General features: G+C 39.2%; 1 protein-coding gene across 20 annotated transcripts in view; it reads right to left on the bottom strand.

Moving 5' to 3' along the window:
• RBMS3 (RNA binding motif single stranded interacting protein 3) overlaps window positions 1-12,688 on the bottom strand; it is a 1,614,135-nt gene that overhangs the window by 246,959 nt on the left and 1,354,488 nt on the right. For all 20 annotated transcript variants that reach the window (XM_070072887.1, XM_070072888.1, XM_051858897.2 and 17 more), the window contains one exon: window positions 12,456-12,535. In XM_070072887.1, coding sequence (XP_069928988.1) covers window positions 12,456-12,535 — 80 coding nt within the window. The remainder of the gene's footprint in view (window positions 1-12,455; window positions 12,536-12,688) is intronic.

Here is a 12,688-nt window from a genome sequence, read left to right as displayed (position 1 = left end):
GTGTGGCAGGAGCCCAATTACCTGAGACACCACACTGGCCTCCCAGGGTGTGCAGTAGCTAGCAGCTGGAATCAGAAGTCAGAGCTGGGAATCAAACCCAGGCACTCCCATGACAGATGTGGTTGTCACAGGCCAAATGAAACCACTTCCGTATCTCCCTTTCAGCACTGGATAAGATCTTAGGGATATTTAGGGGAGTCTGGTGTATCATCTAGCTTAAACTCACTGAGCCTTCTTAAAGTGGTTGCACATAAAAGGAGGTTAGTTTCAATAATCAAGTTAATGATTTTGTGATCTGTTAAGATTTTTTTTATATTAGAAGCCTACTGTCTTCTATATTGGTATTTTTTTTTTGAATGGGATTTTATGAGGACAGATTGTGATTAACTAAGCCATAATATCAACCCATGATCTATTCACTCAAAGATACCTGATCACTATTTTATCTTCTATTCTTTAAATGTTAAAATGCACATGACTTTAACCAAGGACTCCTCACCCATAAAGAACTGCTGTCAAGCTCACAGCATGTCTAGTATGTCCCTCTCCAGTGGGTTAGGATGTTGGAGGGCTCCGTATTGACTTTTTAATTCTTTCTCAGACTTTCCTGAGGAAGTTCACTTACTGGAGAGTACAATTTACAGATGAGGCTTCAAAGTTCAAAATATTAGTGGAAGTAAATTGACCACAGAAAAATGAGTGTAATGCCTATATACATTTAATACCTAAGATTTCGTGCACTAGAAGCAAACCATGACACAAGGAGGCTCATGAAAGTGAATCATTCAGAAGCGATTTCCAGGGAAAGCCAGCAGGGGGGTGGGCGACTGGGAACAGGAAGTGAAGATGCTTAGTAACTGTGTGCTGTTAAGCAGAGTCTCACAACTTATAACTGGTTCCTTCCTTCAGGGAAGCTGTGTAGACAGCACAGGTCACTCACAGAGTATCTTTTTTAGGAACAAAAAGAACTGGAATATAGATTCTCCAATCCCTGCCACTTTTTTTTTTCTTTTTTTGACAGGCAGAGTTAGTCAGTGAGAGAGAGACAGAGAGAAAGGTCTTCCTTCTATTGGTTCACCCCCCAAATGGCCACTACAGCCGGCGCTGCGCCGATCCGAAGCCAGGAGCCAGGTGCTCCCTCCTGGTCTCCCATGCGGATGCAGGGGCCCAAGGACCTGGGCCATCCTCCACTGCCTTCCCGGCCACAGCAGAGAGCTGGACTGGAAGAGGAGCAACCGGGACAGAACTGGCGCCCCAACTGGGACTAGAACCCGGGGTGCCGGCGCCGCAGGCAGAGGATTAGCCTAGTGAGCTGCGGCGTCGGCCCCTGCCAAGTATTGTTGATGGGCTGCCCCAAGCAGGGGGATGCAAATTGCTAGGCACCTCTTACCTTCATTGTTCTTAGATTTCTATGGGCTCAGTACTGTTCACCTAGAGAGGAGAGGCAGGTGCTACCTGATGGGAGAGGACAAACACTCCCGGAACACTAGCACCTGCTCGGTTAGCGGCTAAAGATCAAATTGTTGAGATGTTTTTCTTTAAGGCATCAAAGTGATATCACCTAGTTGATATAAATCTCTGGTGCAAAATAGGTCCCACTCTCAGCTCCACAGGAAAAAAGCCCGTGTTTTCATATTTACATGCTCCCAATCTTGCTCTAGGGATAATATACTTTTGGCTGAGAAACAGACTTTTGAATAATTGCTTGAAGCTTTTTAATCACTTGAAACACAAGAATTATTTCTCTTTGTTAGCAGATGGTAAGTATCCATATCCACCACCCCTGCATTTTTAATGTGTCTCTCAACGAAGCTTTCATAGGAAACTCAAACACTGAGGATGTCAGGGTACCCCTTGATTCACAGAGCAGTGAGCTGGGGTGGGACCATTTTCCATGCTTTAGATATACAATCTAAAACTTCAACCTTCAGTCAGCCATATTTTCCGAACAGTTCCACTTTGTTCTTCCAAACTCTAGTAATTTTTCAGTAACTGAGAAATCTTAACAGCAATATTAAAGCTGAAATCTCAGAGATACCACATTGCCAATCTCTCCCCAAAGGCTCTTTTTCAGGGTGTTAAACACTCTCCCATTCCAATGTCTCCTCATGAACAGGTATAAAGAGACTGTGAAGCTAAAATTATCTCCATCTCTTTTTTTCTGTTTAACATATGAAGAAGGTAAAAAGTAAGAGAAATTCCGTGAGCTCTTCCGTGGCTGGTTAATAATGTAACATACTAATACTTTGGAAGATATTCAGTTAAAATTCACGAAGAAAATTTCCATTGCAACACATGAGTTTTCTTCTGCTGCTGTAACAAATTATCAAAAAAGCAGAGGCATAAAACAACACAAGCTTACTCCTATACAGGTCCCAGAGGCTGATATCAAGTTGTCAGCAGGGCTGAGTTGATTCCCAGAGGCTTAGGGGGAGAATCTAATCTGGGCTTCCTTCAGCTTCCATGTTGCCCCATCTTGCAGGTCAGCACTGAGCCGTTCAGCCTTCCTCTTGTGCCTTTCTCCTCCACTTGTGCAGAGGCTGTGGTTGCAGAAGCCCCACTCAGATCATCCATGACATTTTCCCTATTTCAAGGTCAACGTAGCAACATCGATTGCTCTTTTCCAAATTTACATGTTCTGGGATTAAGACTTAGAGATCTTTGGGGAATCATTATTTTGCCCACTAAACAAGATATTTTATATTTATTTAACAGAAATTATTAGTACATTTTTTGCCAAATGTTGGGTTAGGTGCTTGGAACAAGAATTTTGTATGCAAAGGATTTGTACAGCAATTGTTTAAAGAAAAAAGGGAGAGATACCCATCACAGTTTTTTCTTAGAAAAACCTGCAACCCAATGGGACAAATGGGTCTTTGAAATACATAAAGTCTAAAAGGAGATAATAAACATGACAATTTCCTAGGAAAGATTTCTCTTTTTGTACTGAAGAATGACTAAAATAATAGTGAAATAATTGACTCATCATTCACTGACTTGAAGAGGTTAGAGATCAGAGGAAGCTGTTAATAAGACAAACAAATGATGGCAAGTTCAGAGTTGACCTAATGAGCATTTTCATTCATATTTCGCTTAAAATATTTTCTTAAGTTTTGCAGACTTTTCATTCTAAAAAAATATATCATAAGTAATGAGTTGTGGGTATAGCAGGCTTCTCAACAGCTATTGAGAGAGAATTTAATTTGGAATAGTACCCATTTATTCAAAGATTGGGTAGAATTTGTTTTAAAATCAATCCTATTAAGTGAGATTTTAGATTCAGAAATGTGCTAAGCACTCAATTATTTAGTTTGGTTTCCCTGGTTTGTGTCTTAATTGGTCTAAAGCCTCTCAACTCTCTTTGCTTGCTAATGGGACTCACCCGGATACAAACTAAATAGTTTAACTACTCACTGAAGATGCTGACAGAAGGCAAAGCCTCACGTGGTCTTGGTAATAAAATGAAGGGTTTTTATATCACTTGTTTTGTAAGTTTTCACTGTGAAATCTTCAGTTCAGACATTTGAACAGATCTGAATGGAATTACTCTTTTAGAAATAATTGATGAACATGGCTCTCATCACTTTCCTCTAACTCATGAAATTATAACTACTTTAAATGATCAGATCCTAAAAACAAATAAAAATTGCAGACACATTCTGCTACCATTTATTGCTGCTTTATATATAACTGTAAAAAAGATATGGCTATCAAAGCTGTAACCATATACTATCAATAGAAAGCTATAAATTATGTGACAATATTATAACAAGAATAATAAGCCAACATAGTGCCACTTCAAGGCAGGGGGAATAAACAGCATTATGCCCAAAGCGGCAAAAGCATGGACCAGAAAACTCTCCTTTTATTTATTCTCAAATATCTTCAAATAAGAAGAGAAAGTACAGATTAATCATACTGCTTAATAAACTCCAGTGGAGAAATAGGCATTATTTGAAAATAACTAGATAAACCCATTTGCCGAAACAGAAAAACAGAATTCATCATTGCACTGTCCAAGAATTCTCTCTCTCTTTCTCTCTCTCCCTCCTTCCATCATTCCCTCTCTTCCTACTCAGAGACACACATATGTGTTGTAGAGGATTTTTTATAAAAATTAACAAACATGTAGAGGTTTAGCTCAGTGCTTTCCTGTAAGTTGGCTGCATATTTGTTTGGCTGAAGTTGTGAACCAACCATGTGCTCTCAGGAATTTCATTAACACCAATTATGAGGAAGAGGGCTATTAAATTCATGAAATTGTGTGACTGCAAAGAATATTTATTGAGAGCTTACACTGAGCTAAGAACACAGATCTGGGAGCTAAACAAAACAAAAAAAAAAAAGAACCTGGTTTGGAAAACTCAGATAAGTTAAAAAAATAATAATTACTCCATCACTCTTCACACTTCCTAGCCTGCTTCATTGAGGATAAACTCTTCAGGAAAAAATCAGAAGAAATGTGAAATTATGCAAGGAAACCTGAAGTGCTATGTCAATACTTTCCAGTATTCCAATCACAAGTCTCCAATGCTCACCTGTGGATCATTTCCATTTCACGTCATCCAACCACAGACATTGATATTCATATTCATTCATACTTATATGTATTCAAGAGGAAGACCTCAATAATCACCTTCTTGATGATTATAGTTTCTATGCCTGCACCTCACCTTCACTTTGCTGGCAATAAGACTATTCAACGCCCCTCCCATTTTCATCAGCCATCCACCTCTTTTAATTCCTTGATTATTCTGATGCCAGCTGTGCCAATGTTGTTGGCACTGCATCTTTGCCTTCTTCTATATCTCTCTTGTTGGATGTCAGTCTTGGCTTACTATCTGCTTCATCAACCTTACTACAGATTTTTCCTTGAAAAAAAAAATGATGTAAACAGTATACTTAGTCAAGGAAACTCACTTTACTATGTTAGCTGGGTTAAAAGTCTTGAATCAAACAGTAGTTGGCCAACACAATTACTAGAATTCCAACTTTGAGTTCCCTTGGGATAAGGTCATCTAATTAGGAGCTGAGGCTAGGAAGCAGATTTGAAAACAAAGGAAAGAAAGTGAGAGAAAAAAGCAAGCCAACACGTGTGCTTCAGTGAGCTTGTTCCAGCTTTCAGGCAACTCCTCAAGGGACTCCACAGAATGTGACGCAGACTCGTCTTTCCAAAGGATGAGCGACTCCGTGTTAACCCCGACCCCATTCCCCACTGATTCAAGGTCACCCCACAGGAAGTGATAACTGCTCCAAGGTTTGCAGAAGTCCTATGTTTGGTTGAGCTACCTTTAATGGAATTTTCCCCGAGGTGGAAACGTGGAGAAATCCGGTGGGTACCTGGGATGAGATGCTCTTAGGGTGCACAGAGAGGGCTTATCTCCTCTGTGGCTGGCATCACAGGTGAGTGGAGGGGAGGCAGCACAGTAGTCCCCACATGGCCGCAATAGCCAGAGCTGCACCAAACTGAAGCCAGGAGCCAGGAGCTTCTTCCAGGTCTCCCCACGTGGGTGCAGGGGCCCAAGGACTTGGGCTGTCTTCTACTGCTTTCCCAGGCCACAGCAGAGAGCTGGATTGGAAGAGGAGCAGCTGGAACTGGAACCCGTGCCCATATGGGATGCCGGCACTTCAGGCCAGGACTTGAACCCACTGCACCACAGCACCAACCCCCCAAATGGTGTTTTGATATTGCCTAACCCACTACTCCACAACATCAGTCCTGAAACCATATTTCAATAACGAATTATACATAAGGTAAGCCTTTATTTTCCATGTTGATATTTTTATTTGTAGGACACAGATTTTCTTCTATTATGCTATTGTAATATTGTGTGTACATAAAATATAAATTAGTTTATGAAAAAGGCTTATATGTATGTAGCAAACAAAATTCTGAACATATCATAAAATTTTAGAAGATAAAAGAATAATTTATCTTCCTTTATTTAAGTTTCTGAAATTTTTTTCAAAATAAGTACAGTGTAAAATCACATTACTGATTTCCTAGAGAACAAATGTTTTTTTACCCATATCTATGCTCCTTTTAATTTCCAGTACTAATCTGTATTTTTCTCTTTGTAAACCTTGACCATAAGGAATCAGTATTTTTCCTAAGATCCCAACCATCTGCAGTAGCTTTTTCTCGTTTTCCTGCTACATAAACTTTTATATTTTCTTAAAAAAAATCAACTCTACTCTTATGATTACTTCCTTCCCTATATCTCTATCCTTGTTGCTTTCATTTTATATTATCCAAATCTGACATTTTCTAACCTTTAAATGTTCCAGTAATCCTACCACTTACCCATATAAAAGATCATACAATATTACATTGATTACTACATGCTCTCACGTATGTGGAAGCTAAAATGCTGGTTCCTTACAACTGGAGAGTAGAATAGTGGTTTTCAGTGATTGGGAAGGGTGAGAGGACAGCAGCATGAAGAGAGGACAGTAGGATAATTATAGCTGACAACAACTAATTGTATGTCTCAAAACAGCAAGTTAAGAGGATTTTGAATGTTCTCATCACTAACAAGTGATAAATAATTGAGGCCATAAATATATCAGTTACACTGATCCTAATACATTGCAAAATGAAATGTTATCCTATCTCCCATAAATTTTATAATTGTCACTCAAAAATTTAAGAATATAGTATCTTTTAATATAAGTTGTATTTAAATGTGGTGTCAACATTTAAATATTGAAGTGTTATTTTAAACAAAGACATTTTCTTCAACTGATCATTTTGTAAGTTTCTTGGCAGGCCCCTTTGAAATATCCATACAGAGATGCAATCATACAGTTTAGTTTGCATTGACACACAACAGTAAAATTACTATGGCAAAGCATGAAGAAGTCTCTTGATTTTATTTAATTAATAAGAAAAATGTGATTCTTCTGATATCTAATATCTGTGAGAACTTCTACGGCCACAACTTTTGTTAAATTAAGAAAAGGACATAATTCTGTGAGCTCCCTCTTCACTCCTCCCTAATTCTTGGAGTTCAGTTGACATTAGAAACAATTATCTAAAAAGTAAGGGAACTGTATGAGCAGAGGGACACTGCATCTTCTTCTGTAAACACTGCCCCACTGACAGAAATGTGTCCTAACAGGGAAAAAAAAAACTAGTGTGAGAGCAACATGTGATTTATTTTTCTTCAAACCAGCCTGGATGTTCTGTTTATCACTACAAATCTCTCCACGTGGACACCTTTTCACAGGCTACATCTCTCTGCTCTGGGGTTTCTTTGAAAGTGAGCCCTTCAAGTTCATGCCCTGCAATCTCTGGGACTTACCCTTGGCTTTTGCCAGAGGATTGGAAATGGAATGCTCTGGGCCTACACAGTGTTTCTGTGCCATTCATTATGAGATAAAGAAATGTCTGGGGTTAGGCAGGCAAGCAACTAATGATCCTTCATTTTGTCCAGAAAACATCAAGATCGATCTGTAGGACATGCAACATTTATGGAACGCTGCGTTTTCTTTCCCTGGGGGAGATCCTGGATGATCTCTCTCTCTGCGGATGGCAATAACACTGATGTGACTGACACTGCTTTAACACACCCCTCTGGCCTCTCTTTCTCTTCTGCTAAGGGTGATGCTTGATCTTTGGACTATATACACTGGTTTTCAGTGGTTTGATTGGGTCATAGATGTACAGCTTCATTGATTCAGGTAACCAAAATCTGGAGCTAACGTTATAATCTAAATGAGTACAGTTAGTTCTGGGAGGCACTGATGGGCATTAGTAACCCATGACCTATTCATTAAAGTCAGATATTTCATAAATACATAGCAGGAGGCCAAAGAGAGGGAAAGCATAACTCAGAACAAGATACTTACAAACTTACCTTCCAACTCACATGATCTGTCAGTTACTGAAGCCCAATGCCAATATGAATCATGCCAAATGAGCAAATTATTCCCATAATGATTAAAAACAAAATGGGCACAGCAACATAAACATGTACAATGTCAAATGCCTTTGTAGATGTCCTTAACTGTGAAGTGTTTTAAAATTTGAATTAGTTAAAACTTTGGTTGGAAGTTTCTTTGTTCCTATTCTTTTTCTTTTTTTTTTTTTTTTTTTGACAGGCAGAGTGGACAGTGAGAGAGAGAGAGACAGAGAGAAAGGTCTTCCTTTGCCGTTGGTTCACCCTCCAATGGCCGCCGCTGCAGCCGGCGCACCGCGCTGATCCGATGGCAGGAGCCAGGATCCAGGTGCTTTTTCCTGGTCTCCCATGGGGTGCAGGGCCCAAGCACCTGGGCCATCCTCCACTGCACTCCCTGGCCATAGCAGAGAGCTGGCCTGGAAGAGGGGCAACCGGGACAGAATCCGGCGCCCCGACCGGGACTAGAACCCGGTGTGCCGGCGCCGCAAGGTGGAGGATTAGCCTATTGAGCCACGGCGCCGGCTCCTATTCTTTTTCATAAACAACTAATAGGGATTATGTAATTTAGGTGATCATCTCAGGAATATAACTGACTTTTAATATGAATTTAAAATAATTATTTACTCTTATTTATATGAAAGGCAGACTGAACATGTACAAGAGAGAAAGAGAGAAAGAGAGAGAGAGAGACAGACAGACACAGATCTTCCATCTGCTGATTCACTCCCCCGCTGGCCTGCCACAGCTAGGGTGTTTCAGGGTCTCCTATGCAGATGGCAAGGACTCAAGTACTTGAGCCATCACCTACTGCCTCCCAAGTGCATTAGTAAGGAGGGAAATGGATTTCATGCAGAGGTAGCACTGGATCTCACCATCATATGGGGAACCAGACACACCAGTGGGCAGCCTAACCCAGTGTATCAAAATGCCTGACCTTGCACCCCCATCAGAGTACACATTACTGTCAAAAGTAACAGAAGTAAAAATGGCACTGTATTTTCCCAAAGACTCATGTACATTTCTCTAGTGGCCCCTAAATGGAGATTTAAACAATAAGAATCTAGCATCAGTTGCCCCATACTTGCATATAGTAAGGTTAAAGTCAGGTCTTGACCTGACATTCTATCTTTTCAAAGACTTATTTATTGGACCACTGTGAGTCCCTCATCCACACAATTTTAAATCATTGTATTGAATCAATCAATGTATAGTTATATAGGAAAAAAATTGCTGACTCCAAAGATGGCAAATACTGATTAGGCAGAGTATGGGGACTGTAAGATTTTGTCAATTCTATTTTAGTTTTAGGTAAGTCAGATCTATTACAGTTAGTTTTAATTAGTATATCTACAAGCAAGAAAAGCTCTCTAAAGTACTGAAGAGGGTTAGGAAACTGATCACTTCTTTTAAAAATATCATAGAAATTATTCATAACCTGATAATCAGGGCTCATGGTGACACTCTATTCTTTCTTCAAGACAGAATAGAAAATAGAATTGAGTTTATCAAAGTACGCTTTCAACTCTCCTAAACAAATCAGCAACAGGGACCAATAAAGACAGACAGAAAATATGAAAATGTGGCTGTACATGTCATTCCTTACTAATAATACACAATAAGGACATTTTATTACCACACTCTCCTAAACACTCATAGCTTACATTGTCTTCTTTTATTCTACATAAAATTGAAGCATCAAAGACTAGATATATTCAGTTAGCATTTTAATCCTTTATTAATCTCTATTTGACTTCCAAAGCAATGTTAAATAAGAAAAGTCAAGAACTGATGATGATCAATATTGTATATTTAATTCTACTATATTGATTGCAAATGTCAGAAACAGAAAGCTGTATCTCATAGGAGTTTTGTGATGGCATAATTATTTTTTCCTTTCTTGCTCTCATGAGATAAAAATGAGTAAGAGGGGTGGGCATGGTGGGCCTCCGCTTGGGATGCCCTCATCCCATATCGAAGTGCTGGTTCCAGCTCCAGCTGCTCCACTTCCCTTCCAGCTTCCTACTAAAGCATTCTGGGGGGCAGCAGATGAAGGCCCAATGACTTAAGCCCATGGTACCCAAGTGGAGACCCTGATGGAGTCTGAGGCTCTTAGCTTTACCTTACTTCTGCCTAGCCCAGCCAGGGCTGTTCTGGTCATTTGGGGAATGAACCAGCAGATGAATGAGAATCTCTCTCTCCCCACCCCCTTTATCTTTCAAGTAGATGAAAATAAATAAAACAAACATGCTTTTAAAACGTAAGAAACCCACAACCAAGTTCCTGCTATTCACAGCACTTCCATTGGGTGTAGCTGTGATATTAGATAGGTTAATGTCATAGCCTGTGTATTTAGGCAGGATGCCCAGACACTTAGGGATTCGTAGTGTCTTTTTTAGTCTTTGTTGTGTTAAACTGTATTAGTCAGCTGCATGTTCTTTGGGGACAACCAAATAAAATACTTTCAGATTGATCAGGTCAAGGATTTCAGAATGACTTTTTCCAATTAGGAGGGGAACTAAAATGTTGAGACTCCAAGCTTTAATCAACAATAATATCTACATGGTATTCTCATTTTTGAATTTTTTATATAACATATAGTTCACACCTAGTTTGAATGTCTTCTATATACATAGGCATCTGTGAGTAAAATGAGATAAATAAAGGGAAAATCCACTAACAATCCAATCCCTTCATTCAATGATGGGTCTAAGCAGAATGTTTTAAAATGTCTGTTTATGCTAAAAGGAAAAAAAAAAGCATTTCTCCTAAAATGCAAGGGCAGCTTACACGCTGAGATGAAAACTGCTAACTCTTTTCTTAACAACACCATATGTCTCCAACTGGATCACAATGCAGTCAGCTCTCCAGGGAGCGTTACGCATGGAAGCTAACCAAATCAAGGCACCGTCTTTGCTGTATGTTGGCTCGCTGATTAGCCAGTGATAGGCTACTTTGGATTTTCTGTATCATCCAAGTGTCAGAATGAAGTCTTTCTAGTCTTCTGACATCCTTCACAAACCAACACATCAGAAAAGAAACTCTGGCTCCTCCGCCAAAGTTTTTCTCGTTGTGTTCGTATTTCCCCTTCTGCATCACCACAATCTATTTTAAGGCACTAAAGTACTCAACACCTAATTATTTTTTAAGTAGTAGATGCATTACATAGCAAACACCAGCTTAAAAAGAGAAAAAAAAAAAAAAAAGTACTATAAGACTAAACTCACTTTTCCCTTGAGAATCACCATAAACAAAAGGGAAACAAATAAACCAAGACTCATTTGTCAGATAGTTCTTTATTCCTTGTATTTTTTCTTAGTTTAGCACTTTACTCAATCTTTAATTTTTTGGTGCACTGGTGAGATACATTTTAAAATATGTTAAAGACCTTTCTCTAACAGCTCTACTGGTTTAGCTATATCTTGAAAGATTCCCAAACACCTTTCCCATATACCATTGTCAGATTAATATTGAGGGATTTATATCTCTGATACCTATGATCTACTCAATTATTTTATGCTGAATGCAATTCTTAATAGCATAAAATTTTATAATTTTATGCTGCGTGTAATCCTTAGGGATTTTTTCTCAAGGAACTGTGAGATGGCCTGAGATAGTCTAGATTAGGATATTTCAAACCATTGTTGATGACTAAACCAGATTTTTAAAAATTTTAATCTATCAGTAATTGATATTTTTGTAAAATATAAAATAATGTACTCAGGTTTCATGGAGGTGTCTAATTGCTATAGAAGTTTCTAAATGCTCCTAATTTAGAAACTCCTGAGTACTCCTAATTTCTGTGGTTTTCTTGTCACAGGGCACCAAGAAAGGTTTGAGGACACACATTGTTAGTAAAATGGCACAGTCTTATCTATGGCACGATCTACACCCTGACACCACCCTAGGCTCTAGACCCTGCTGCCATTGCTGGAAGCTATGGCCCAACCACCAGTGTCAGCCCCACCCCCATCCTAATGGGATTCGCTGCTCCTACTTCCCTGCCCACACCCTGGCAAAGTTCTAAAAGGACCTGTTCCTGAACACATGGCTCTCTTTCTCTCCATCTCCTGATCTCTCTCTCTCTCTGTCTTATGCTCTCCTTCTCCCTCTTTTCCTTATTCGCCCCTTTCCTCCAGGCTGTGGGTTTCCCCCAATAAATCCTTTCCCTTACTCCAGTGTTTGGTATGTCTGTTGGCGGCCTTACACACATCAATTTGTGGATTTCACTGTGAATATCACTGTTGAGATCCTTTAGAAATCAGAAACCAGGACTTAAATATTAATGATGGAAGTTAAAAACTTCTTTCACTTAAAGTGCATTCTTTAATTATTCTTTGCTGTATTTTTCTTCTATATCACTTTAGTAAATTAGCAGCAGAGAGTCAAAGAAAAGCCAAATAAGAATTATCAAGAAACTTTTCAGAAAGATGATACACATTTATAAAGGCACACATTTACTGGCAATCACCAACCAAGGGTCTGCCCATGCACTCATTCTAATAATAGCAATAACCATAGGCGCTATTTAGAGATTATTTTAATGACATTCATTACCTGGGATGCCTGGCGGTGTTTTCAGGTATTTCCCATTAAAATGTTGAATTACCACTTCACATTTTTCAGTAGACTCCATTCTAGGAAAAGAAGATAAACAGGGATCATATGCTTTCAACAAGTTATGCTTGTCCAAGGAAAGCAAGGTTAAACTGCAGAAGAAATCCCAGAAAAACTCGATTGGAAAAATTCACCCGAGTTGCCAACTGTTATCATGACCAGCATGACCAGGC

Source organism: Oryctolagus cuniculus, chromosome 4 (assembly GCF_964237555.1).
Source record: "Oryctolagus cuniculus chromosome 4, mOryCun1.1, whole genome shotgun sequence".
NCBI classification, from domain to species: Eukaryota; Metazoa; Chordata; class Mammalia; order Lagomorpha; family Leporidae; genus Oryctolagus; species Oryctolagus cuniculus.
This window is presented reverse-complemented; position numbering and strand designations above follow the sequence as displayed.